The 26,555-nt window shown below is 60.5% G+C and overlaps 1 protein-coding gene across 1 annotated transcript in view; it reads left to right on the top strand.

The window, feature by feature from the left end:
* STK32C (serine/threonine kinase 32C) overlaps nucleotides 1-26,555 on the top strand; it is a 71,980-nt gene that overhangs the window by 31,709 nt on the left and 13,716 nt on the right. The window contains exon 2 of the mRNA XM_025273957.3: nucleotides 7,239-7,294. Within this exon, the coding sequence (XP_025129742.2) occupies nucleotides 7,239-7,294 (56 nt within the window). The remainder of the gene's footprint in view (nucleotides 1-7,238; nucleotides 7,295-26,555) is intronic.

Raw genomic sequence — 26,555 nt, 5'->3', positions numbered from 1 at the left:
AGGAGACGTGGAGGCAGCCTGGTGTCCCCTGGGTGCAGAGATAGGCCGTGGGCTCTCCATGCCCTGGAGTATCCCTCGGCCCCGAGAAGGAAGCCCATTCTGGCACGTGGACCTGGAGGACAGAGGCTGGGCGGTGAGCCCCGCGGCAGAGCCATAGGCCTGCGTCCGTGTTCCCGGCACTGCTGCTCGGAGGCACCTGGGGCCTTGCTGCCCCTCGCTTCAGCTCCAGCCCTCGGTCCACCCATCCTCCGTGGGGAAGGCCGCAGGGCCTCGGCCGAGAGCCCAAGGCTGCAGATGGAAAGATGTGGGCAGACGAGCGTTTTCCAGTCCCTGAGCCGAGACTGGCATCTCGCCGCGTGCGGGCCTCGACCTCTAGCCAGGCCCTCCCCGTGTCCCCAGCCGTCAGGACCGTCTCCTTTTCCCTCCAGGGGCCGGCTCCCTGCACACAGCCCAGGGCCTGCCGCTGCCGCCCGGGATGCAGGTCCTGCTCTGATCACGTGTCCCACCAGGCCCGCTTTCAGGGGTCGGGGCTGGGCTGGTGCGGATGCAGGCCTGGGGGGCTGCCCGCTCCCATGGTGCCTGGCTCTGACTCTCTCCCAGCGGTCTGCGCCCTGGCCCAGATTCTCTTCCTAGAGGACCCAATGCTGTACTGCCAGAATTGGCCCTCAGCATACAGGAGGCACACTCCCCAGAATCCATTCACGTGTGCTGGGATCTCCCACCGTGCTGAGGAGGGCGGGGTGCCCAGAAGGCGGGGCGGGGTCGTGTCAGGACAGGGGTTGGCGTTCTTTGCTGGGCAGACCTGCCTTGGGGCTCGGGATTCTGTTTGGGCTCCTCCTCCCCTCCCCTGCCCCCACCCACCAGCTAAGCCAGGGCGCCCCTCCCAGCACCCGGGGCCTTGGTGCCCTCCCGTCTGTCTGCACTTCTGGTCTGCGGGCCCTGGGCAGCTTTCATGGCTGGTGAGGGGGCCCGGAGGCCTGTCCTGCTGGTTGTACTGGCACCGGGTGAACCCAGCTGATGGAGGCAGCCAGAGATGGGCCTTGGGCTGCAGGACCCCCTGGGTGGCCTGGGGGTGGCACGGCTGCCCAGTCTGGACAAGTGGAGAGCCTGTCCACCCCAGGTGACCTCCCTGCGGCGCCGAGGAGCTGGGCCCAGCGGTGGAGACACTGTATCGATCCGACGGTTGGCTTAATCACTAATTCATGACAGTGCCGGGGCTCTGGAGACGCTGCTGTCAGGCGCCGGAACACGCGTCAGACTCGAGTGGGATGGGAGCCAGGATAAAGAGGGGGGCCTCTGCAAGGGTCCCCGAGGCCCTGGGTGGGCAGTGTGGCCTCGGCCACCTGCTGGTCCCCAGCCAGCCATGCGGGCCCCTGCCCCCGCACCCCAGGCGCAGACTATTCCGGAACCCGGGCCCCCAGAGGCCTGCACTCTGCCTCCTGGCAGCTGCCACATCCTGGCGTGTCTGTCTCTCAGAGGGACGGGCTGAGGGCATGCCCCTGCCTTCCGGCTGGGCGCCAGGCTGGCGGGAGAGGCGCAGTGGGGGAAGGCACAGGGCTCTGGGTGCCCCACCCCCACCAGATGGGCTGGGGGGCACGGGTGGACATTGAGGCCCAGAGCGGGCAATGAGTGCTCCGAGGGGCCTGCAGGGGCTTCCAGGACAAGGGCCTGAGGGTGCAGGTGGGCAGGGCCCCTTGGGTGCAGGAGTGTCTCAGATGGACGGACGCGCTGGCCTTGGTGTGGGGGTTGCCGGGAAGACGGCCCCCACCCCGACAAGGGGCAGAGCCAGGGCCCGGGGGCTGCGGGAAGGGTGCTCGGGCTACCAGAGGAGGCCTGTCTCCTGTCCAGGGGCCTGCCCGTGCCGCCCGGGGCAGGAGGTGGAGGGGGTGGGGCTGCCTGACGGGTCCTCCCCTGTGGTGGGCGGTGCACGCGCTGCTTGGCGGTTGCCCGGTGCCCAGGAGCGGCCTGAGGGTGCCCTCCCCGCTTCTCGGGAACCTGGCGTGCCGGCCACAGAGCACACGATTCCGTTTTCCGCCTTTCACCTTCTCGTCCAGGGGTCTCCGGACATCCTTGGGGCCCAAGGAAGCCCCTGGTCACAGGGCCTCCCGCGAGGTGGGGCGGGCAGTGGAGAACCGAATCCTTCTCGTCCTGGGTCCCTCAGAGACGCTCAGGGATGCCCGCCCCGCACCCTGTTGCTCTGAGAAGTAAACACGATGTTGACCGTGGGGCCCCGCGGACGGCCTGCTCCTGGCCCCTGTGTCTCGGTCCCCGCAGACCTTCAGTGGGGTGGACGAGCGGTGATGAGCAGGTCAGGGCCTCGGCATGTCCGTGAGGCGCCCGTCTGCTGACCAGGCCCCTGCGTGTGCCCGTGTCCATCACAGGAGGGCTGGCTGGGCGCCCCAGGAGGCGGGGTGGGCGCCCTGGGAGCCTGGCCAGGTGCCCCGGGAGGCAGGGTGGGCGCCCCGGTAGGCAAGGTGGGCGCCCCAGGAGGCAGGGTGTGTGTCCCGGGAGGCTGGCCGGGCGTCCCAGTAGGCGGGGTGGGTGACCCGGGAGGCTGGTCGGGTGCCCCAGGAGGCAGGGTGGGCGCCCCGGGCGGTGGGGTAGGCCTGGGCCTGGGTGTGTGGCCAGACGGGAACCACTCTGTGGCCACACAGGTCTGCGGGCCTCGGAAGCGTTGGGTGATTTTCTCTGACAAGTTTTCTGGGTCAGTTCAGTCACCTTGGGCATGAATGTCCACAACGCGTGACATGGGGTTTGTGACCACCCTTTCCACGTGATCCCCGCTTTCGGGTGGGTTCTCTCAAGGCCAAGAATACTCTGAGGGCCTAGGTACCCAGGGGAGGTGGGCTGGCCTGGATTCCGGCTCCAGCCCAGGGCCGGGCCTGCCCCCCGGATGCAGCTGCCACGCTGTCTTGGACCACGGGAGGCCGGACGTGGGGGCGGGGGTCGTGAGCCGGGCTGCCCCTCCAGGCCTTTGGGGAGCGTCCACCCCCGGGCTCCCGCATCCTTGCTGGTAGCCATGGTGGTGACTCACGACTCAGCCGTCTATTTTTACTCTGCCTTGCTTTCCTCACTGGAGGCAGCTTTGTCTGTTTTAAGAAAAGCCCCAGCCTGTGGGAGCAGTGCCGTCTGCACCTGGAATCTGAGGGGACCCTGCATGCTCCATCCATGGCTTGTCGGGAGGGGCCTCGGCCCCATGGGGGTGGGCGCTGACCCGGGTGCTGAACCCTGACAGCGGTCGGTGCCAGGGCGTCCTGTTCTCGTGTGGAAAAGAAAGCTGGGCCAGGTGTGCACGAAGTGCTGATGGCTTTATTGTGGGGGAAAAGTGTTCAGACGTTACTGGCCTTCTTGCTTCGGGTCTGGTGGTTCCTGCCCAAGAGGCAGCTTTCGACTTTCTCTGCTGCTTCGCTGGGTACTCGGGGGGCCGCTTCCCCTCTCCTCCCTACTCTCCTCTGCCCGTGGCCTTCCCCTGCTGGCCACCAGCGGGATCGACGGTGCAGGCTGAGGGTGACAGGGCCACCACGCCACCTGTGTCCGGGTGGTACAGGGACAGTAAGTCTCCCTGGACACAGGGCTGTCGGAGCGTCAACCCCGCTTCCAGAAAGGAGCTCCTTGCGTTTTCCTGGGGGTGGTGGTCTCCTGGGGAAGCCCGTAGATCAGACGAGAAACACCCCATCTGGGAACGTGGCTGAGGACCCCGTGGGGAACAGAGCTCTGTCTGGGCCCCTGGGTTTTAGTGCTGAGATGGTAATAAGGAAAGTGGCCCATGGCCCCGGGGCTCAGGCCGGTGATGATGGCCCAAGCAGGGCCCGCGGAGAGGATGCTGTGGGTTCCTGCGAGGCCGTGGGTGCTGCTGGGAGCTGGTGTGGGCACCATGACCCTTGTGAAATAGAATTAAAACCTCCTTCCACTCATGCTTAGTTGGCTGGGTCAAAATGACCTATTTTCATAGCAACCGCTGTGCTTCCAATGGCCAGCTCAGCACATGAAAGCCCTCCTCGAAGAATAAGTGTTCTCAAAACTCTTGTTTTAAAATATTTATCCACCTCAAGAGGAGTCTGTGCCCGTGTGGCCGCAGGGCCCCCTGGTGTCCTTGCGGGCCCGAGCAGACACGTGCAGGACTCAGGTTCCCAACAGAGATGGGTCAAGATCAGACAGGACTGCCGGGGCCTCTTAACGGCGCTGTGAGCTGGGAGGTGTCGGATGCAGGGACAAGTGTGCTGAGCGTCCCGGCGACTCCCCTCCCCCTGGAGCCTTGTTCCTCTGCTCCTTGGCACCGGGGCCCCCAGCGCCTCCCTGGGCCGCAGGGCCCTGCCCAGCAGTGGCCGGAAACTTGGGAGGAAAGTGGACACGGCGTGCCCCACCTCCTCTCTGCCCTGGGACCCCCGCCTCTGTGCACACACATGTTCCTCTGTTCACCTCGGGGGTCCGTCAGCCCCAGCCCCCTCCTCTGGTTGGTTCAGCGCAGGGGGACTTGACCTGCGTTTTCAGGGTGCCCTCCGTGACCTGGTGTGAGCGGTGCGGCTCTCACTGCATCCTCCGGATTGCAGCCTCGCTGTCGCAGACCCACCCCCTCTGTTGTGACAGGTCCCTGGCAGGGGTCTCCTTTGTTCCGCTGTCATCGAAGGCCCAAAGGAGAGCCAGAGGTAGGCTGAAAGCCTCACCCTGGCACCGGGCGAGGGTGGGGGGCTCACAGGGTGTGCCGTCCTGCCCAGAGTGGGTCCAGAGGCTGCTGTGTTGCCAAAGCCAGCCTGGGTGCGGGAGGGGCCCAAAGCGGCCTCTGGGGCTCAGGTTCTCGGGGGGCTGTGAGGCAGGGTCTGGAGACGGGTGGGAGCCAGCCTGTGTGGTGGCCCTGCGGGTGGGCAGGGGTAGACTGGGTATGGGCGTCAGGGCGGAGCCGTGGCCCATGGGCCCCCGGGGCCCCAGTCACTGGAGCTCAGAGGGACCCTGGTCAGTGGGTGGGCTCGAGGCTCACCTGGAGGGGTCCAGGCCAGCCCCACCTTGGACCACCCTCAGGGACGATCCCTGCTCGTGGCTTCTGGTCTGACGCCGTGTGCGCCTGCCAGGCGCTGGGCCTGCCCCGGAACTCAGACCCAGCGCTCCTGAGACGCCTGGCAGACGCATCCGGGCTCCCTTCCCCCATTTCTAATGGGCAGCTCCCCTCATCGTCCACCACGCGGTCTGCGGTCTGGGATCTGCAGCCATCCTACTGGTGTCTCAGGAAGCAGGGAGAGTTGTGTCAAAACCACAGGCTGGCACTACGGACTGCCCGGTGCAGACCACAGGCCGGGGGCACCAGGCCAGCTCCCGGAGCGCTCGGCCTGCCCCACGGCCTGGCTCGGTGCTCGGGGCCTCTGACGTCTCTGCCGACCCGCCCACTCAGCCCCGCGAGGAGCCCCCTTACGGGCAGGCACAGGGCTGCCCTGTGTTTCTGGCCTCTTCTTTAATGCAGCTTCATTCCCATTTTCTTCTGCTGGAAACACGAAAGTCCAGGATTCGTGGTTTTCTCTAAAAGCAACGATTTGTTTGCTGAGCACCTTGCCAGCTCATGGCTCGGAGGTGCCCATGCTCGGGGCTCTGCTGGGGCCGTGGGCAGCAGGGCACGCAGCGCCCAGGGAGGGAGGCACCACTGTCTGCCCTGGGCCCCTGTCTGGGCGGCCTGGCCCGTGCACAGTGGACGCCTTCCACAGGCTCGGCGGTGGTTCCCACGGTGGACACGGACGCGGCCCCGTCCTCTGCTCTGCGCAGAAGCAGCCAAGCTGTGCTGACCGTGGGCACATGGGCGGGTGAGGAAGGAGCCGGGGGTCTTCAGGCAGCAACTGGCCAGATCCAGGAGCGGACTGGGCAGGCGGGTGGGGGGCTGGGCCCTGAGCCCTGCAGACCCATTCCCCAGCTGCTCGGTGCCCCACCCCTCTCCCCCGCTGCCCACTGGGACCTCCTTAGATCCTGAGGTCCCGCGGGCACCCGGGGCAGAGGGCAGTCCTGAGATGGCTGAGGGACACTGTCCCTGCAAGGACCAGGTCGCCCGCACCTGCCTCGCGGGGCGTGAGAGCTGTGCAGCGTTCCCGGGTCTGTCCGGCGCTGGCCTGCAGGCACCGGCCTGCAGGCTTGGAAGGGCTTCTCACGGACGGGCCTGTGCGTGGGGGAGCGCGTCTCAGGAGTCCGTGACACGTACAAACACTGGACTCTCCCCGGGGCTCGGGGGCTCTGTGTCAGACTCCATGGAGAAAGTCCAGGAAGTGAGGCCTTGAGGGGTCTCTCTTAGACATGGGCGGCTCTGTTACCATCCCGGGGCCCTTACAAGCCCCCCTTGAGCTGGTCCGGAGACACCTGCGGGGCACAGCCCCCGAGGCTGCGGGAGGGGTGACCGAGGGTCTTTGTGGTTTTGCGGTGCCTCTCGCTGGGGGCTGCTCTGGACGCCGTGTGCTCTGATCATGTCCCGTCTGTGGGCAGCGTGGCCTGGCCTCCCCCTACAGTGCGCCCAGGAGCAGGTGCTGCCTGGCCCCGGGGCCCCCTCTTTGCCTTGGCTCAGGCCCCCCCTGCAGCACCATGGCTGACCTGACCCCTCTTAGGGTGAGGTGGACTGCTGGGTGCCTGCAGGGGCGCCCTGCAGTGTTGGGGGGCTCCCTGAATTGTGGGGGGAATCCCCAGAGTGTCAGGGGCTCCCTGCAGTGTTGGGGGCTCCCTGTAGTGTTGGGGGGCTCCCTGCAGCACTAGGGGCTGCCTACATTGTGGGGGCTCCCCATAGTGTCTATCAGGGGCTCCCTGAAGTATTGGGGGGCTCCCTGCAGTGTTGGGGACTCTCTGCATTGTAGGGGGCCCCCTGGAGTGTCAGGGGCTCTCTGCAGTGTCAGGTCTTTCTGCAGTGTTGTGGTCTCCCTGCAGTGTTGGGGGCTCCCTGCAGTGTTGGGGGCTCCCTGCAGTGTTGAGGTCTCCCTTCAGTGTTGGGGTCTCCCTGCAGTGTTGGGGGCTCCCTGCAGTGTTGAGGTCTCCCTGCAGTGTTGGTGTCTCCCTGCAGTGTTGGGGGTCTCCCTGCAGTGTCGGGGTCTCCCTGCAATGTTGTAGTCTCCCTGCAGTGTTGGGGTTTCCCTGCAGTGTTGGGGGTCTCCCTGCAGTGTTGGGGTCTCTCTGCAGTGTTGGGGGTCTCCTTGCAGTGTGGGGGCTCCCTGCAGCGTGGGGGCCTGGCGGGCACCAGTCTTGCTGCCCCCTCACCTGGTGCCCCTCTGCTCTCTCTGCAGTGAGCCTGGACCACTTCCAGATCCTGCGTGCCATCGGGAAGGGCAGCTTCGGCAAGGTAAGGCTGAGGGCAGGGCCGGGCTGGACGCGTGTGGGTGAGGCCAGCTGCCTGGGTCTGGTGGAGCGTGTGGGTATGCTTCCCACAGGGCAGGCCAGTGATGCTAGGGGCCTCGGGTGGGCTGCCCCTGAGCCCGCCACCACTAGGCTCTCCTGGCCCAGGTCTCTGGGTTCCTGTAGCTCGGCCGGGAGCTGGGGGTGCAGATGGCACATCCCTGGGCTCTTCTGGGGCCGAGACCCTGAGGCCACTTGCCCTTCACACGAGCCCCGTTCTACAGCAGCAGCAGAGTGGCTTGAGCCCGGGAGGGACGTGCTTGAGAAGCTGCTCCGTGGGGGCCGGCCCCCTGTGTCTGGAGCCCAGAGGCCAGGCCTGTGCTGGCCGTCCCTCCAGGCAGGCAGGGGCAGGACCCAGGTGGCGGCCACGCGGCCCTGCCCCACACTGGCCCCTCAAGCCCGTTCTCCACTTTCTCGTGGCCGAATCCAAGCTCCTGATTGCAGCCTTATCCTGCCCGGAGATCGGGGGTAATTATAACTCCAAGAGGCTGAACAAGCCTCTGCAAAGGTTAGAATTAGCTCCCGGGACTCTGCCTGATGGGCCTGTTGTAAATGAGTCACTTTTGAAAGGACAGTTGCTCTTCGGCTCCGAGGCTGGGGCTCCGTGTCTCAGCCCAGGAGGCTCGTGCCGGCACCGCAACGCCCTTGCCCAGCCCCCGGCCCCGCGTCACACCCAGTGCTGCCTCGGGTTACGGGCCGGGGGGATTGTAAGCCAGAGAAATGAGCCCCTTGGCACAGAGGCCCTGGAGTGCTCCGTGCGTTAGGGGGCGAGGACTGCTACCGTCTCTGGGGCCAGGACCCAACTGGTGGACCCCGGCCTTCTGTCGGTTGTGCAGAGACGGTTGATCCAAAAGATGAGGTTCTTGGTTGGTGAGTGTGTCAGACTTTGATGGCACCTGGGATAGTCTCTGCCACCTGGCCTCTCCCAATGGAGAATGGGGGTGTGGGAGGTGGGTGGGCAGGTGGAGCCTAGAGGAAGCTGCCTCCCCCACTAGGGGGAAGGCAAGACGTCAGCCAAGACCAGGTTTGGGAGGGATGGCTTCGGGGTCAACCAGGTGTTCCCAAAGTGGGCCTGGGAAGGAGATTGGGGACCCTCAGGGCAAAGACTGACCGGGGAGGTGAGGCCGGTGAGGCTGGTGGCCTGGCGCTGAGCCGTCCTCACCCCCCACCCCCAGGCTGGGCCCTCTGCACCCCTGCCCGGCGATGGTCCTCCCGCCTCACGAGCACAGCGGGCCGCCCTTCTGCCCACAGTCTCCGCCGACCCCAGGATTCTGGCTCCTCCAGCCAGGTCTTGGCTTTGAAAAGCCGGGTCCCAGAGATGGGTCTGTGTGCAGTGGAGAGACAGGAGGGCCCAGAGACAGGGCTGGTGTGGGGTGACAGGAAGGCCCAGAGACAGGGCTGGTGGAGTGGAGAGACAGGAGGGCCCAGAGACGGGGCTGGCGTGGGGTGACAGGAAGGCTCAGAGACAGGGCTGGTGGAGTGGAGAGACAGGAGAGCCCAGAGACAGGGCTGGCGTGGGGTGACAGGAGGGCCCAGAGACGGGGCTGGCGTTGGGTAACTAGAGGAAGCGTGGGGTCCTGCCAGGCTTTTATCTCAGATGCAAGTCACTGTGTAATTGTAGGGGAGCTTCCTGCTTCCTAATTGGGCCCCCAGTCAGGCCTCCAGGGGTCCCTGGGCCGTGGAACCGGGTGCCAGGGCGTGTCTGGCCCCTCCGCTTCTTCCCGTGGCCGGGGCGGCGACCCCGCCAGGAGAGGGGCGAGGCCTTGGAGTCTGCTTCCATACACAGGCAGGGCCGCGTGTGCAGCTGTCTGCGCGTGCCCTTGTTTCAAAGGGTGTGCGAGGGCTCAGGCGTGCCCGGACACCCAGTGAAGACTGGCCTTAGAGACCACTGGGAGCCACCTTCAGCCCAGCGGGTGTGAAGGGCAGCCGCCCGGATGCGCCCCCACACCCCCGATGGATGCAGGCACAGGGGCTGGCGTGTCGAATGACCTGTCTGTCCCCGGCGAGGTGGCCGTTCACCTCATGGCGGCTCCAGCTTTAGGGGAGAGTGCCTGGAGACGGATTATCCAAACTCGCTGTATCCGGTCCTGAGGGCAAGACTGGACGTTGTGTCTGGTTTTGTTTCCAGTCTTTTACGACGGTAAGTTACCCGTCACATGAAAGGTGCCGCCGAGCCGTGTTTAAGTGCCAGCTCAGTGGCATTAAGCGCCTCCCTTCTGTCGTGTGGCCGTCAGCCCGTCACCCCTGGGCTCTCTGCATCCGGTCCAACTGAACCTCCGCACCCTGTGAACAAACCTCGTCCTCCCCCAAGCTCCAAGTTCTCGGAGATATCGTCTCCCAGGATAGAGGGCCTTGTTTTCCGAGGCAGAACGGAAGCCGTGAGTGGTGAGAGCCCAGCCCGCGCTGGCATGGGGGTGGATGGGGCTCTGTTGCCTGGTCTTCCGGGTCATCTTGGCCACCCGGCTACACGAGGAAGCTGGCCTTCCTCAGAGCAGAGAGGCTGGGTGGGAGCGGAGCTGCCCACTGGCCACTTCCCGTTCAGCTCCAGGCCCCCATGCGGCGCTGGGTGCTGGGGCTCCCCTGGCTGTGCCAGCAGTGGGCCCCGGGGGCTCAGGTGAGCACCGCAGTGCAGCTGGGCTGTGGGCCTGCGTGGGCCACCTTGGTGTCCGTACATGAAATCTCAGACTGCAAGGGACACCTCGGTCCAGAGAGCTGAGGGGGTGAGCAGACAAGCAAGTGTCCTCAGTGCGGACGGGTGGGGCTGGCAGGCCCCCAGGGAGGCTGGGCCTGCTCATGGTCTCTGCCCTCCCGGGCCCGCTCTCCCCGGCTCAGCTCAAGGTGACCTCTGGGCAGTTGTGGGGGGCCCTGGGGGTCAAACCTCTGCCTCTGGGGGCCCCAGGGAGTCCGAGTGTGGCTGGGCTTAGCCAGCTGCCACCTCGAGCAGGTGTTTGGGAAACCACCATTGTAAAGAAATGGTTGTTACGAATGGTAAATTATCAGCATATTAATTTTTTGTCTACAAAGATTGGTCCCCCCAAAAGCAGAGATGTCCGTTGGGCTGGCCTGAGTGTGGACACCCCAGCCTTACCTCCCCTCCTGCTCCCCGCCCCTCCTCCTGTGCCAGCCTGGCCTGGCCTGCGGCTGCCGTGGGGAACCTCAGACCACCCCTGGCTCAGGGGTGGGAACACCAGCCCCATGGACCAAGCTGCAGACTCCAGACTGCCGCCTCTGCCCACCCGCCCACTGGGGCTGGTGTGTGGGGTCTTCTCCACCTCTGCCCCAGCTTCCAGGTCTGGCTCATTAAACACCAAACTCCCAGAGGCCTGTTTCTGTGGCATTGGCTGTGGCTTCGTCTCTGCTGAGTTCACAAACCCCAGGGTAGCTCCAGCCTCAGGACTGGGGGGTCCTATGGGTGAGGGAGGAAGGGCCCCCTCATCCTGTGCTGGGGAGCCCCCTGCCCCCCACCAAGGTGAACTCTCCTCAGTACCCTGGATACATCCTTGTAAGGACCCCATCCTCAGGCTAAAGCAAGGCCACCCTCAGATTTCTTTCTTCCAAACATGCCCCTCCTCCCACTTCCAGCTGGGGGGTCCACTGGGATTCAGTCCTTGGCTCTGAGAAGCCCCCAGCCCCTACCTGTCACCGGATCGAGAACCCCCCACCCCACCCCGGGGCCCTAAACTGGCGTGGGCACAGCTTTCAGGAAGCTTCGCTGCTCTGCCCATCTCGGCATATGGACGGTGCCCAGCGGAGCCTGAAGGAGAGCCCTGGGCTTTCCAGGATGCCCGCTGACCCCCGGGGCCCCATGGCAGCTCTGCTTCCCTGGAGGATGGACCGCTTCCCCTCCTTGACCCCTCCAGCTGCCCTGGGGCCCAACTTGAGGGCTGTGGCCTCCGTGCTCTGGTCTCCTGGAGTCCCCGCTGGTCTGTGCATCCCCCGCCTGGACACCTGTCTCCCTATCTCGGCCCAGGCGAGCCTGACATGTGGCCGGACTCCAGGCCTCTCTGTTCCCAGCTGCCCTGTTTTCCACACATGTAGCCCCGGGCCCCTGACCCAGGACTTATGGGGCTCCCATGGGGAGGGGCCTGGGAGGAAGGGTCTGCCTGTCCAAGGCCAGGCCCTGCCTCCTTTTGGGGCCGTCGGGGAACCTGGAAGGGCCCAGTCCAGCCTTCAGGCTGCATCCAGGCTCCAGCTGCCCAGAGCAGGGCCCGTACTCAGCAGCTGCCAGGAAGTAGGGTTCTTTTCAAGTGTGACAGGCGTAAGCTACCCCCACAAGCCTGGGCCTCCCCAGTTCTGTCCAATTGAACGACCTGGCTGCTGTTTACTCCAAGGCAGATCATTTAAGGTGGAATAATTAAGACTTGGAAAAAATCGGTCTATTTTTCTGTGGGTGTAGGCGATGGCCCAGCTTTCAAATGTGCCCCTGCCCGTGTTGTGTGTCTGTGTGTGTGTGCGCCTCTGTGTGTGTTTGTGTGTGCATGTGTGTCTGTGTGTGTCTCTGTATGTCTGTCTGTGTCTCTCTGTGTGTGCCTGTGTGTGTACATGTGTGTACGTTTCTGTGTGTGTCTCTATTTGTGTCTGTGTGTGTCTATGTGTCTGTGTGTGTCTATGTGTCTGTGTTTATGTGTGTGTGCCTGTGTGTGCCTGTGTGTGTTCCTCTGTGTGTGTACATGTGTATCTCTGTGTGTATGTGTGCGTCTCTGCCTGTGTGTGTATGAGTGTGTGCCTGTGTGTACATGTGTGTACGTGTCTGAGTGTGTGTCTGTGTGTGTACCTGTGTGTGATATGTGTGCCTGTGTGTGTGCATGTATGTCTCTGTGTGTGTGCATGTGTGTCTGTGTGTGTCTCTGTATGTGTGTGTCTCTCTGTGTGTGCCTGTGTGTGTACCTGTGTGTGTACATGTGTGTGCCTGTGTACATGTGTGTACGTGTCTGTGTATGTCTCTATTTGTGTCTGTGTGTGTCTATGTATCTGTGTTTATGTGTGTGTGCCTGTGTGTGTCTGTGTGTGTGTCTGTGTGTGTGCCTCTGTGTGTGTACATGTGTGTCTCTGTGTGTATGTGTGCCTGTGTGTATGGGTGTGTCCCTGTGTGTACATGTGTGTACGTGTCTAAGTGTATCTCTGTGTGTGTCTCTGTGTGTGCCTGTGTGTGACGTGTGCCTGTGTGTGTCTGCATGTGTGTCTGTGTGTACATGTGTGTCTGTGTCTCTCTCTGTGTGTACATGTGTGCTTGTGTGCGCATGTGTGTACATGTGTACGTGTCTGTCTCTGTGTGTACATGTATGTATGTGTGTCTCTCTGTGTGTGTATGCGTGTGTGTACATGTGTGTGTGTGTCTGTGTGTCTCTCTGTGTGTGTACCTGCTTGTGTGTACGTGTGTGTGTCTCTGTGTGTGTGTACCTGTGTGTGTCTGTGTATCTCTGTGTGTGTGTACCTGCATGTGTGTACGTGTGTGTGTGTGTGTGTGTCTGTGTGTCTGTGTCTGTGCAGTGGGCCCTCCCCAGCACCGCAGGCAAGGTCTGTTCTGCATCCAGAAAACTGGTCTCCAGCTCCAGGCCACACTTGGCAGGGTTACCACAGGACCTGCTGATGGGCGCTCAGAGCCCCCGAGTGCGTGGATCAGGGAAGGCTCGGTTGAGGGGCACCCCCCGAGCACCTTCCAAGACCACGCTGACCCTCGGGCTGGGGCCACGGGCTGCTGTGCAGGTGGGGGCGTCCTTGGCTCTTTTTGCTGCTCCTCCCAAAAGCCTGGACTCTCTCCCTGGGGTTCTGATTACCTGAGGACACGGAAGCTGTGTGTTTAGTTTTAGATCAAACGTCTGTCACTTCCCCACCTTCTTCCTGGTGGTGGGTGGTGGGCGGTGGAGGCAAGAATCAAATACCCGCCCGCCTTCCCAGATGCAACCTGCCCAGGAGCCGCTGCCTTCCTGCTCCCATCACTGCCGCCCCCTCGCCCTGCCTTCCTTTCCTGCCCGCCCGGCCTCCTCCTTGGGCCTCCAGGCAGCCTCCCTGCTCTCCGGAGGCCGTCCTCTCCGCCCGGCCCCCTCCCTGCTTCTCAGGAGGCCGTCCTCTCTGCCAGGCCCACCTGGGGCTGTGCCTCACTCTGGCCTTCCTCTCCTGCCCACCCGGCCCCCTCCCTGCGTCCTCAGGAGGCCGTCCTCTCCGCCCGGCCCCCTCCCTGCTTCTCAGAAGGCTGTCCTCTCCCCGGGGCCCACCTGGGGCTGTGCCTCACTCTGGCCTTTGTTTACAACCAGTGATACTACTTTGATACTCAGAACAAAGAAAGCGTTCAGTTTTGGAAAAGCACTTCATCCGGAATGGAGCATTTTTAATCGGCCAGCTCTGCTGCTCTGTCATCCGTCCGTCTGAGTCCTCGGGGCTCCACCCTGACTCGGGGGCTCCACCCTGACTCGGGGACTCCGTTTATTCTAACCCGGGGCCTTCAGCGCCTTTACAGCCCGGCTTGTGCCCCTCCACAGCGTCAGCTGCTCTCACGTACTCATATTTCACATTGAACTTTCAAATACATTTTGTCAAGCTCAGAAATAACCTCACTGAAATTTGGGCAGGACTTGCACTTTGAGAGTAAACAGGAGGAAAGCTGGCGTTGTGCGCAGCTGGGGCCCCTCACGTTTCTGTCGTGTTGGTTATATGTTGCTCGCATGGTTGTTTCATGTCGAGCTGTTATGTATCATCTTCTTTGTCGCTGCGGATGGTTCTCTTTTCCAGCCTTCCTTCCGGTTTATTGGAGATGGTGGCTTCTGTGTCCCCGCCCACCGTCCTGCCCTCTGTCCCCGCTGCCCTCTGCCTCCCCGCAGCTGCTGAGGGCAGGGCGTGCCGGGCGGGGGGCGGGGGTGGCCCCGGTCGTGGCTCATGCACCCTCCCCAGGTGTGGGCAGGTGGGCCCTTGCTTTGTCACCTGTGGATGACCCGTCCTGGGAACAGCAAGGCCCCATCCTGGCTTAGCCAGGGGCGTTTGGGACCAGATATTCTCTGCACTGAAGTGTTACATTCCTGCTGATGCAGTCCGGGGGGCAGGGGTGGGTCTGCAGAGCCCCCAGAAGTGGGCAGCCGGCCAGCCGGGCTGTATCAGGAAGCAGATGTCGAGGCTTCTGGTGGGCACAGCCCTGTGGGAGGAGACCACCTCCTGGGGGCCGGGCTGGGGCGTCCCTCTGCAAGTCCCAGGGGGCCCGGGCCTGGACACGGCGCTCCGCACAGTGGGCAGGATGTGCTGTTTGACCAGGAGCACCCCAGCTCTCTCCTGCACCCCGGCCCCTGTGCCCCCCGGGCCTGGTCCTGACTGTAGGTGGTTCCTGCCCCCACTGCCCAGGCCTCCTCTTACCCACTGCCCTGCGTGCCCTGCACCTCATGGCACCCTTTTCCTTTGCATTTGCACGAGGGCTGGGCTGGGCTGCCATGGGGCCTCTGGGGTGCCTGCACCGTTGGTGTTTGGGTGGGTGGGCCTGGCCACCCTCTGCCCTCCTGCAGCCCGGGCCCATCGGGAGGCTGTGGGGTCCGAGGCAGGACACTAGATATGAAACGGGGCAGGGATGGGGGCGCTTCTCCGGCGGGAGACCCGGGGACCCTTCTCTGGCCACCTGGGCCCCGCCCGTGTGAGATGGGCGCCCTGCCCTCTCGCTCCTGCAGGGCTGATGGGAAATTATCTGGGGCTGAAAGGGAAGCGCTTGCCTCAGGGGACAGAGTGGCCGGCACCCGGGCCATGCCAGTTTACGGGGAGAGGACTGAGATGGTCCCAGCCACCTGAGGACTCCCCTGACCCGATCCTCAGGCGGACCTTGCAGGTGTGGCCAGGGGGGCGGGAGACGGGTTGCAGGCGGGCAGCCTCTCGGCCACGTCCCGGCCACGCCTCTCTCCCTGTTTTCAAGGCCCCCTGGGGAGGCCACCCCGCCCAGCCTCGCCCCTGCTGCCCTCTGAGGGAGAAGCCTGTGCTCACGGTTGCTATGGCAACGCCTGGGAGGATGGTGAATGCTCAGCGCTCCGAAGCGCGACTGGGACATCTCGCCGAGTTAGCACCGCAGGAGCCGCTCTGGGTTCAGTGCCTCCCTCGTTGCGGAGATGCTCTGGGGGAGAGGGCGGCTGTGGCTGAGGCTCAGACGTGCCGGGTTCTGGAATGGAATGCGAGCCTGGCCGTCTGCAGCCGCCGGGACGGGGGTGCTGCTGGAGACGGCTTTGCCTGCAGCCCGTGCTCGGCTCTGGCCCTTGCCATCAGCTTCCAGCTTCCTGAGCAGGCTCTTCACTCCTTCTCCTGAGATGTCCAGGTGCCAGATCTGGATACTGGCTCTTAGAGGTCGGTGCCTATGTGCCATGCCATGGACCTTCAGCCCAGGCTCCACCTTCCCACCACACCTCAGCTGCTGCCGCTCGGGTGGTCTCGGGAACCGTGGGCAGCGTCTCGGAAGGAAAGGCAGTGGTGGGCGTCAACAGCATCCTCAGGGCCCTGCAGCCCCCATCCTGGGCCTGGGTGCTCACCGCACGCACCCAGACCTGGTTTTCCCATTAGGGCCCGCCCTCATGGGTCCCAGCCCTGGCTCCTCGGCCACCTGCTCCCACCGCTCTGCCCGCCCCAGCTCGCTACCCACACAGGGCAGGGCTGACCCATGGCTGCAGCCCGAGAGATGTCATGGAGCGGTCCCCATAGTCATGGACCCGTGTCTCTGGCCTTTGAGCAGGGTCTTGACTGGATTAGTTGGGATATAAGTTGGCTTGGTATTAATTTAAAAAAAAAAATTAGTAAAATGCACATAAGCTAAGGTTTGCCATCTTTATCGCTTTTAAGCACACAGTTCAGTGGCTTTGGGTCTACACACGTCATTGTACAGCCATTACCGCTTCATCGCCAGAGCTTTCTCATTTTCCCAAACTGAAACTCTGTTCCCCGTTAACACTAACTCACAGCACCCTTCCCTAGCCCTTGTCCAGTCGCTCAGTCCTGTCCAACTCTTTGCAAACCCATGGACTGCAGCATGCCAAGCCTCCCTGTCCGTCACCATCTCCTGGAATTTACCCAAACTCATGTCCATCAAGTCGGTGATGCCATCCAGCCATCTCATCCTCTATGGTCCCCTTCTCTTCCCGCCTTCAGTCTTTCCCAGCACCAGGATCTTTTCCAGTGACTCAGCTCTTCGTATCAGGTGGCCAAAGTACTGGAGCTTCAGCTTCAGCATCAGTCCTTCCAGTCAACGTTCAGGGTTGATTTCCTTTGGGAGCGACCCAGCGCTGGTAACGTCTACTCTACTCTCTGTCTCTAGAGTCAGGCTTGTCCACGCAGCTTGTGAGGTGGGATCACACAGGGTCCCCGGTGGAGTGCATGTAGCCTGAGGTCCTCAGAGTTCACCCGGGCTGCAGCTCGTGTCAGAACCTCCTTCCCTCAGAGGCTGGATGGCGTCCTGTCCAGGATGTCGATGGTCCAGGTCCTGGATGGACCTCACTCCCTTCTCTGCTTGTCCCCTGATGGGCGCTGAGATTCTTTCCGCCTTTTCCTGGGTGTGAATCAGGCTTCCGTGAATGCGGGACTGCGAACCTCTGTTTGGGTCCCTGCTGTCAGTTCTCCTGGGCACACACCCAGTGATGGGATTGCTGGGTCACACGGTGCCCTGTGATATTTTAATGGTAGAGCTTTGATTTCTATCTAGGGCTCGTTTATTGGTGGCTCAGTGGTAAAGAATCTGCTTGCAGTGCGGGAGACCCGGGTTCAATCCCTGGTCGGGAAGATCCCCTGGAAGAGGAAATGGCAACCCACTCCAGTATTCTTGCCTGGGAAATTCCATGGACAGAGGGGCCTGGTGGGCTACAGCCCATGGGGTCACAAAGAGTCAGACACGACCGAGTGGCTCCCACACCGGCCTGTTCAGGATTTCAGGTTCTTTTGTGCCCAGTTTGGATCGTTTCCTTCACTGCTCCGTTTTGTTCCTCTTTTTGTGCAGTCATGTGTGTTGGTTGTGAGACGAGGGTGCCTGGGTTGGGACAGGCCCTTCACCGCCGAGCTTGCATGCGGACGCCAGGTCTGGAGAGCGTTTCCCGAGCTGAGCCGACGGCGCGTCTCCCAGGAACCCCAGGCCAAGATCCGCCTGGGAGCCCAGGGGGCTGGAGGCCTGGGGTGCAGCCAGCTTCACGTCTTGCTTTACTCTCGGTGTTCAGAGAGCCTCCTCTGCCGCATGTAGCTTCTGTGCGAGCCTCGCGTGGTGCCAGGCTCAGGTGTGTTCAGGCGAGTCTGGCCTCGCCCCTGCTCCTTCTGCCCTGTTTCTGCCTTCCTCCCCCAAGTCCTCCTCTGAGGAAGCTGGGTTTCTATCCCCACTGGCTCCTCTCTCCCGTGTCCACGGGACCTGCTTCTCAGATGCCGGGCAGCCTGGTGCTCACACTCTCCACACCCTGCTTTTGACTTGATGGTGTTTCTGGCTGTCCTGCTCATCCGCGAGACCACCCGCATCCCTGCACAACCGGCCCTGAGGCGGGCGAGCAGACAAGCTTCTGAGGCTGCAGCGGCACAAACGCGTCCCCCGGCAGTCGCGGTGCCGGACGTCCAAGCTGGGTCGGCCCTGGGCTGTGGTCGCCGTGGGGCAGGGCTGGGCCTTCTGCAGCTCCGGGGAGAGCCTGCGTCTGCCTCCTCCAGCTTCCAGAGGCCTCTGCTCCCCGATGAGGACACTGGGGCCCCCTGGATCACCCAGGACAATCCCTGCTCTCAGCATCCTTCACGTCACCCCAGCAGCAGGGGGCTTTTTGCCACGTGGGGCGGCACATTCGCAGGGGCCCGTCGGGATGCAGGGCCCGTTGACCTGCAGCCACACGTGTTCTCGGTGAGCATTAGGCTGCACCCCAGCTTTGAGGCCGCTGGCAGGGCCGTGGGTACCACGCCGCACATGGGGGAGCCGGCCTGTCTTCAGCTGGGCTCCTAGAGGCGGGCGGTGCGGGTGGCGGCTGGATGCGCGTGGGATGCTGCCAGACGCGCCAGCCCTCCCTGGGCCCGTGCTCCCCAGGGCCCCGCCCAGGGCGGCTGCCAGCCCGACAGGCGAAGGGGGAGCATCGCGGAGCTTTATGCTGCATTTCTTCATGAAAAGCCGGGTTGAGCATTTGTTTTTTCCTCCATCACGTCTGTTTCCTTATTCACGTTAAGCCTGTTATACATGGAATTGATTCTGACTTATAGTGCTGTGAATGGGCCATATTTTACCTCTTGTTATTCCAGCACCATATTTTAATCAAAAGTCTAGTCTCCCCATAAATTTGAGAGGCCGCCTGTATAACATAGTGAACGTCCTTACGCAGGTGGGTCTATTTCTGGGTTTGCACTCCATCCCGTGGCCCACCCTTCTGTTCCACGGTCGGACCACACGTTATCACAGAAGGTTTATATAACGTGCTGATACCTGACAGGGCTCACGTCCCTGCCTCCTTCTGCTTTTAAAGTTTTTTTCTTGGCTATTTTTGCTTGACTGTCTTTCCTTATGAATGCTGTGACCAACTTGTCAGCTCCAGGAACAAAAAAAAATCTGCAAAACGTGAACAGCATTCAATTAAAATGGCAATGACCCTGCCATCAGTCACCGACTCTTCTGGGTCATCAGTCATTGGGGTTTCGCAGGGAAAGCCCGGGGCTTCCCAGGGGTCCCAGGATCCCCAGACTTTATTCCTTTTCACACCTTATATCTAATTCCATTTCCTCTTTGTCTGCCTTAAGTCGATTATGGGAGGAAGAAGCTCAGAAGCGAGAACAGTCCCATCTGAGGAAGTGGGTTCACAGGACCCACACTCGCAGCCTTGGGGGCTGCTCACGAAGGCAGAGGCTTCTGGCCCTTCCATCGGTGCTGCTCCGTGTGACATGGGGCCGGGCTGCCTCTGCTCAGGGAGGCACCGGACCCCAGGCTCTGACCTGCCACCACTGGGGCCACTCCCCCGTGGGGGGCTCCGCAGAGCCGCAGGGGCCAGGCCCATTCAGCCTCTTCCGGCCAGGTTGCCGCCCACCTAAAGCCCTTGTCAGCAGCCCCGCTGGAGTGCGTTGGGCTGCGCCTGACTCTGCAGGAAACCCTCAGCACAGGGCTCAGACAGCCACGCCTGTGCCCGACGGCCGCGGGCCTCCAAGGGCCGGTCTTGGGCTGGCGGGGGCCGTGCTGCCTGCCCCCTGGCCCTGGCTGGCCGATGTGCAGGAGGTCAGGGTGCTGGCTGGACTCTGCCCACTTGGAAGAAGGGAGGGGGCAGTGACCGGGGGAGGGCAGTGAGAGGTGGGCACTGTCCTTGCCCGCAGGCCTGGTCAGGAGCACTGAAGGAAGCAGGGTGTTCTCACGGCCTGGCCAGCTTGGGAGACATGTCCCGCGGTGGTTGTGACAAAGCACACGCCCGGGTGGCCTCGGACAGCAGAGGTGTGCCCTCCCGCGGGCTGGAGGCCGAGGCCGCAGGGGAGGGGGCGCAGGGCTGGAGGCCGGAGCGGGGCAGGCTCTCACCCCTCCTCTTGCGGGGTTTTCAGCTGCACATGGGAATTAAAGTGACTTAAGTCAAAGGACATTACTTTGCCAACAAAGGTCCATCTAGTCAAAGCTGTGGGTTTTCCAGTAGTCATGTATGGATGTGAGAGTTGGACTATAAAGAAAGCTGAGCGCCGAAGAACTGATGCTTTTGAACTGTGGTGTTGGAGGAGACTCTTGAGAGTCCCTTGCACTGCAAGGAGGTCAAACCAGTCCATCCTAAAGGAGATCAGTCCTGAATATACATTGGAAGGACTGATGCTGAAGCTGTAACTCCAATACTTTGGCCACCTGATGCGAAGAACTGACTCATTGGAAAAGACCCTGATGCTAGGTGGGAAAGATTGAAGGCGGGAGAAGGGGACGACAGAGGATGAGATGGTTGGATGGCATTACTGACTCAATGGACTTGAGTTTGAGCAAGCTCCGAGAGTTGGTGATGGACAGGGAGGCCTGACGTGCTGCAGTCCATGGGGTCGCAAAGAGTTGGACACGACTGAGCGACTGAACTCAAGTCGAAGGAACAGAGGCGTGCACACACGTTTGTTTAATGTGAGTCTGGGGACACGGGAGCCCTCGTAAGAAATGAGGACCCACAGACCAAGCAAACCCTGAACGTTTTGTGCCGGCTTAGACAAGGTGGCCACGTGCTAAGGTAGCTGGAGTCCGTGGGAGGCTGAAGGGGAGGAGAGATGTTCTAACAAGGTCCACTGCACCGAGTCCTCCCAGCCTCGATTTCCCGTCCTGAGGATGAGCCTGTCCGCCTGGGGTGATTCCCCAGATTCAGGAGGGAAGGGGAGGGCAGGTGCCTTCCTGACCCTGCTGTCCTGTGAGCGTGGTTGGCTGGAGGTGATCGTGACCAGAGAGCATATTTCAGGGTGCATCCCAGCTCCGTTCACACACACACATACCCAGGAAGAGTCGCCACTGTGAACCGTCTCCACGAGCTGACTTCTCAGTCCTGAGAGTAGGTCAGGGTAGTTAAACAGTCACGTCTCATTTTAGGAGGTGGTGCTGGGAGGCTGGGCCCCAGATGGGGGGTGGGCCCCCACCAAAGTGAGGCTTCTGCACGGTCTGAGTCATCAGTGCTTAATGAGAGGTGGCAACAAGTGAAGAGTGAGGACTGCAGGGTCAGCCGCTGTGCACCGGGTCAGACCAGAGGGCGGTGGCTGGGGCGGCGTCCAGGAGGGAGCCCTCCGGGCCACGCTGGCTGGGGGGCTGGGGGCAGGCCCCGGTGGGTGCAGTGTGTTTTCTGGGCTGTGGTTGGAACGTCTCTGGTGACGGCGTCGGGTGAGCTCTGAGGGTGCTGCCCCCACACAAGCATCCACACACGACCTGAGAGGGTTCTCTGAGGTTCATATGGAGCTGTTCCGCTTCAGCTAGTGGGGAAGCTTTCGCTTCTTGTGATTCCACATCAGAAGGGTGGGAGACGAACTGGAAACGTGAATTACTGACAGGGACGTGCCCATTTGACACCCCACGAGGTGTGTGGTTCTCTCCCTGCAGACACGCCCTTTCTTATTGAAGATAATCCAAGATTAATTTGTTTGCAAAACCAGTCTGGTCTCATTAAACACGACCTGATTACTGCGGTCAGTACAACAAGAGCAGGTTGAACACGTAGGTCCTTTTAAGGTTCCTGCTTTGCTGGAACTTCTGTGAGGAATTCCTGATCAGACTTTGAACAGCCTCTTGAGGCTAGAAGCTAACTGAGCATCTCATCAGCAGACTGTGCCTTTAATACTCACATATTTGGGTGAGTTCCTCGCTTCTCAATGTCCCCAAGGTATCCTGCGATTCCCGGGACCTGCCAAGAAGTGACTGTAGTCCTCTGTAACGTTGCAGCCCGTAAGGCAGGCACCAGGCTGGAACTTCACAGGGTTTTACAAGCATTGCTCCATAAGGTCAGCCTTAGTTTCTGGTCAAGCCCGATTTGAATTGTCTGGAATTGTCGCTATAAACATCTTTGTCCTGAGCAGTTTCCCTGCACATCTACTTGGCCATCAAGGATAAGATAATTGGTTGACGGTTTGGTTTGACAGTTGGGTTTCAATGCCGTAAACGCCAGATTGCAAACTACACTGGAAAATGATAACATGTCAGTCAGCAAATCCTTTGTGGGCACAGCCATCCCTCCCACCCGTCAAAGCCCAAAGTTTCCAAACTGCAGCTAATATCAAAAAGGTGGTGAGTCGTTCAGCACAGTCTTGGAGACACTGATGACCGACTCTCTGGCTTGATACAGTCTCATGTGCTCTTTCCGCAACGTATTGTGCAATGCTAGAAGTTGGCAGAAAAATAAGACAGGCTCCTCCTAGTCCCCTCAAGGAAGTGGTTATCTGATTCTTGATGAGCATATATTTTTTGAAGCACTTTTGCTGTTCGATGGTGGAGAACGTGACATAGACAGAATTTTGGTACTTGGCACAGAATCCAGCCAAGTAATACAAGGGCTGAGCTTGTGATGAATCATTTCCACGCAACCCAGATGGGTGCCACAAGTTATGTACGCTCCTTATATTGATAAGAAACAGCAGCATCCTTTGTCTGATCATTTGAATTCTAAGACACCCAAATACACTGTAATCATGAATCTACACACGTTAAATGAGTTCAGTTTTTTTGGCCATGCCACAGGCATATAGGATCTTAGTTCCCCAACTAGAGATCAAACCTGTTCCCCCTGCCCTGGAAGCAAGGAGTCCCAACCACTGGACCACCAGGGAAGTCCCTATTTTTTGGTATTTTTATTTTCACATTAAAATTCTTAAAAATTTTTGCTGTTAATTTTCATGTTTCATTAAGTCCCTTTAAATGTCCCTCTTGTTATTATTTTATCTTTTATGGAAAAATTATATTATGGTCAATTGTCTCTGCTTGCAGCAAAAATTCTCATGGTGAAAAAACCCAGAGAACCACTACATCATTTTAAAATACGACATTCGAGCCAAAGTCTGGTAACATAACCAATGCTTTAAATTAAATAGGAGAACATATTCTACTGACCTCATATAAATAACTGTATTTTCATGAAAACAGGATATTTAATAAGAGTCTCAATTTTAGAGGGAACAGATTGGGAGAGAAGATAAATGTCTCGGTTCTGTTTACAAAGGTGTAATTTTCCAGATTGCTGAAAGCTAATAGCTTAAGAGAAAGAAAAAAATAATAAGCCTGGAAAGCACAATGAAAGGACCAGCAGTGCTTCAAACAAAAAGCCATAAAGATGATAATCATCCTCACGAGCTCGCGTAGTCCGTGTAATTAATTCTTGCTTTCCTTAATCTCAGATCAGCAGTTTTCAGAGCCCATCAGGGGACTTCCCTGGTGGCCACCTTCCAGTGCAGGGACGCCGGTTCCCTCCCTGGGCGGGGACTGAGGCCCCACAGGGTGCCGGGCAGCTGAGCCCACACCCCGTGGCTCGAGAGCCTCGCGCGGCAGCTGCTGAAGCCTGCTTGCCCGGAGCCCGGCGTCCACAGCAGGAGAGGCCCCTGTGACAGGAAGCCTGGACGCCGCGGCGAAGATCCCGCCGGCCGCGGCTGAAGACCCAACGCAGCCAAAAATAAATCTAAAAAATAAAAAAGGGCCCATCAGTTTTCCCACGAGTTTAGACAGGCTCACCAAGTCCAATGGTGCGGTCTTAGTTACCAGATACCTGTATTCTAGGGTCTTTATCAAAGTCCTTTCCATGAACTTTTTAAAGATGAAAGATTTTTGTCTGCAGTTGATTATAAAAGCTTTCAGGAAAGATCAGTAAAACAGTAACCATCTGTAAATGGCTAAAGACTGAAAAATAACCGTGGTCAAAGATCTGATGAGTTTATTGTAAAAATTATGCAGTTATGGAAATTTGTTTTTTTCTGTTGCATATAACAATTTGAGATGATAATTGGAATTATGACATACAGTCATTGTGAGGACATTGAAAAATTTCTAGGCATTTTATATAACTTTGGAAGCTTACATATAAGTAATATCAGTTCAGTTCAGTCAGTCATGTCCGACTCTGCAACCCCATGGACTGCAGCACGCCAGGCCTCCCTGTCCATCAGCAACTCCCAGAGTTCACTCAAACTCATGTCCATCGAGTCAGTGATGCCATCCAACCATCTCATCCTCTGTCGTCCCCTTCTCCTCCTGCCCCCAATCCCTCCCAGCATCAGGGTCTTTTCCAATGAGTCAGTTCTTCACATCAGGTAGCCAAAGTATTGGAGTTTCAACTTCAACATCATTCCTTCCAATGAATATTCAGGACTGATTTCCTTTAGGATGGACTGGTTGGATCTCCTTGAGGTCCAAGGGACTCTCAAGAGTCTTCTCCAACACCACAGTTCAAAAGCATCCATTCTTCGGTGCTCAACCAGGGAAGCCCAATAAAAGCGAAATCTTTAAATGGATACCTCCTCTAATGTGACTCTAAACCAGTGAGCTTAAAACCCACCAGCCTTTTGTGACTTCACCATCCCCAGAGATAGCACGAGAGATACAGGCCTCCCCGAGATCTAGGGCTTCTCCCGGTTAGTCCAAGAGAGCAGCGACCGCTGGGTGACAGAGAGTCAAATGCAACCCAGTCTGTCCTGAATCTGTGCTGCTGGACGGGCCATGCTGGAGGCTTCCCAGCTCAAGCAAGGGGGTGGGGGGACAACCGGCACAAGCCGTGTGGCTCCAGGTGACTCGTGTCACACAGAGACGGGATAGCACGAGCGTTCTGGGCTGGTGTGCGTCAATGGATGGCCAGCGGGCTCCGACACCCACCCCCAGGGAGAATCACGTTCACAGACCAGCTCTAACTCGTGTCTTCTCCCACTAGGCTGTGCCTGGATGGGAAGAGCCAGGGAACAGCTCTGCCCTCCCCTCCCAAGGGCCCCCCATGGAGACCACGCTGCTCCGGGCAGCTCCCGGACCCCCTCTGCAGGCTTCTCTGCTGTCACGGTCCTTCTGTGTGCTCCAGAAACCCCCGGGGAGGCAAGGTCTGACCTCTGCACTCTTGGGGTTTGGCTAGAATTCAAGATGAGCTGAGAACATTCCAGAACACAGAGCCCAAAGATTCAGGAGGCCTGGGTCCCGCTCACGCTCCATCCGTCCCGGCCTCCCTCTGGCTCGGAGGAGTCCTGACCTGCGGTGCTGGGGCCCTCGGAGCGGACGGTGTTTGGCCCAGCCCCTGCATCCCTCCTCGGGAGAAGGCGGCATGTCGCAGCCCCGGGCAAGAAGAACCTCCCCAGAGCTGAGCGTCCAGGCCCTGCCGTGGCGGCCTCGGGTGTGCGCAGGGCTGCCAGGTGGGAGGAGAGGACTCCTGGCCGAGCGCTGGACTCTGCTCAGTGCACTCTGTGCACTGACGGGGTCGCTGAGGTCCCCTACGCAGGCAGTGGTTTCTCCTCCCCACGCTGAGAGCACGGGCTGCTCTGGGGACTCCTGCCTGCACCTCCCGGGGACCACGGACGGTAGCTCTTCCTGAACTGAACGGAGCCTCAGCCTGAGAAGGGCTCCGGAGCTGAAACCGGGGCAGGGGTCAGCTGCTATTCACGCCTTTTACCCTTATTTTCATTTCGAACATTCCAACTGGCTTTCAAAGCAACAGTGTTAAAAGCGATCTGGAAAATGCAACAAGTTAAGGGGAAAAAATCTCCATCCTGAGACAGCGCCCTTTCTGGGCTTCTTCCTGCCCCTCCCACGTGGCAGCCCCACGCGCCCTCCACCGCCTCCTGCTCTTGGGGCAGGCTTGGTACTCAGCACACGGGCCCTTCTGGCCCCGTGGGGTGCAGGGCCCCTCACCAGGCAGGGCGGAAGATGCTGAGGCCAAGAGCAGCCCAGAAGCGCCCTCTAGGTCCACAGAGGCCCCCTGAGGTCCACAGACCTCAGTCCCCAGAGGCCCCCTTCAGTCCCCAGGCCACCAGTGGGCAGCTGGGGGATCTCTGGTTCAAGAATCTCACTGCACCCAAACGATCAGGCTGAGCGGCGGGTCCGGGGGCGTGAGCCCCGCTCGATGATGGAGGTGCCGCCTGGCCGCACCCACAGCCCTTGGGCATGGTGTCCACCGAGTGGTGGCATGGCGTGGCTGGCCTGTGTGATCAGGAGCTGGCCGGTGGCCAGAGCAGGGTCTGATGTTATTCTAGGATGTGGTGTTTCTGCCTCAGTCCGACAAGGAGCCGGGGCCCGGCCTCTAAGCAGTGTCAGGGTTTCACTTGTGTTTCTGGCTCACGTCTGCACCGCAGGGCCAGACTCGTGCCCTGGTTGGCGGCCTGTGAAGGCACTGCCAGTCCCCCAGGGCCCCCAGCTCCAGGCCGAGGGTGGGACGGGCTGGTGTTTCACACTTGAAAGGGCCCAGGGGCCTTCCCCGCAGCTGGGGTGGGGCAGCTCTTTTGCCTGCCCGGGAGAATCCTCAGGAGCATGGACACCAGCCCCAGGGGTGGGGCTCTGGTCTTCAGCGCTCCCGGGGGCTCGGCCAGGCTGACGGTCACGGAATGGGCCTTTGTCCACTGAAGCTCTGGGGTCCCTCTCCCGTGACCTCGGTCAGAAGCCCCCGTTAGCAGCCCACCTGCCCCTCTGGTGATCTGGCTTCCAGTTGGCGTGGCTGCACTCTATCCAACACAGTCATGGAACCACACAGGGCCAGGTCCCTGTCTGCTGCCTGTCAGTCTGTGTTCCTGGGTGACATTCTCAGGCCGGGCTGGGAACACAGAGGCCCAGAGAGGAAAGCACTTGAAGTTAGGTCTGTGCTGTCCCCAGGCAGATC

Source organism: Bubalus bubalis, chromosome 23 (genome assembly GCF_019923935.1).
Source record: "Bubalus bubalis isolate 160015118507 breed Murrah chromosome 23, NDDB_SH_1, whole genome shotgun sequence".
NCBI lineage: Eukaryota > Metazoa > Chordata > Mammalia > Artiodactyla > Bovidae > Bubalus > Bubalus bubalis.
The sequence above is the reverse complement of the archived record's forward strand: the minus strand, read 5'-3'. Positions and strand labels throughout refer to the sequence as shown.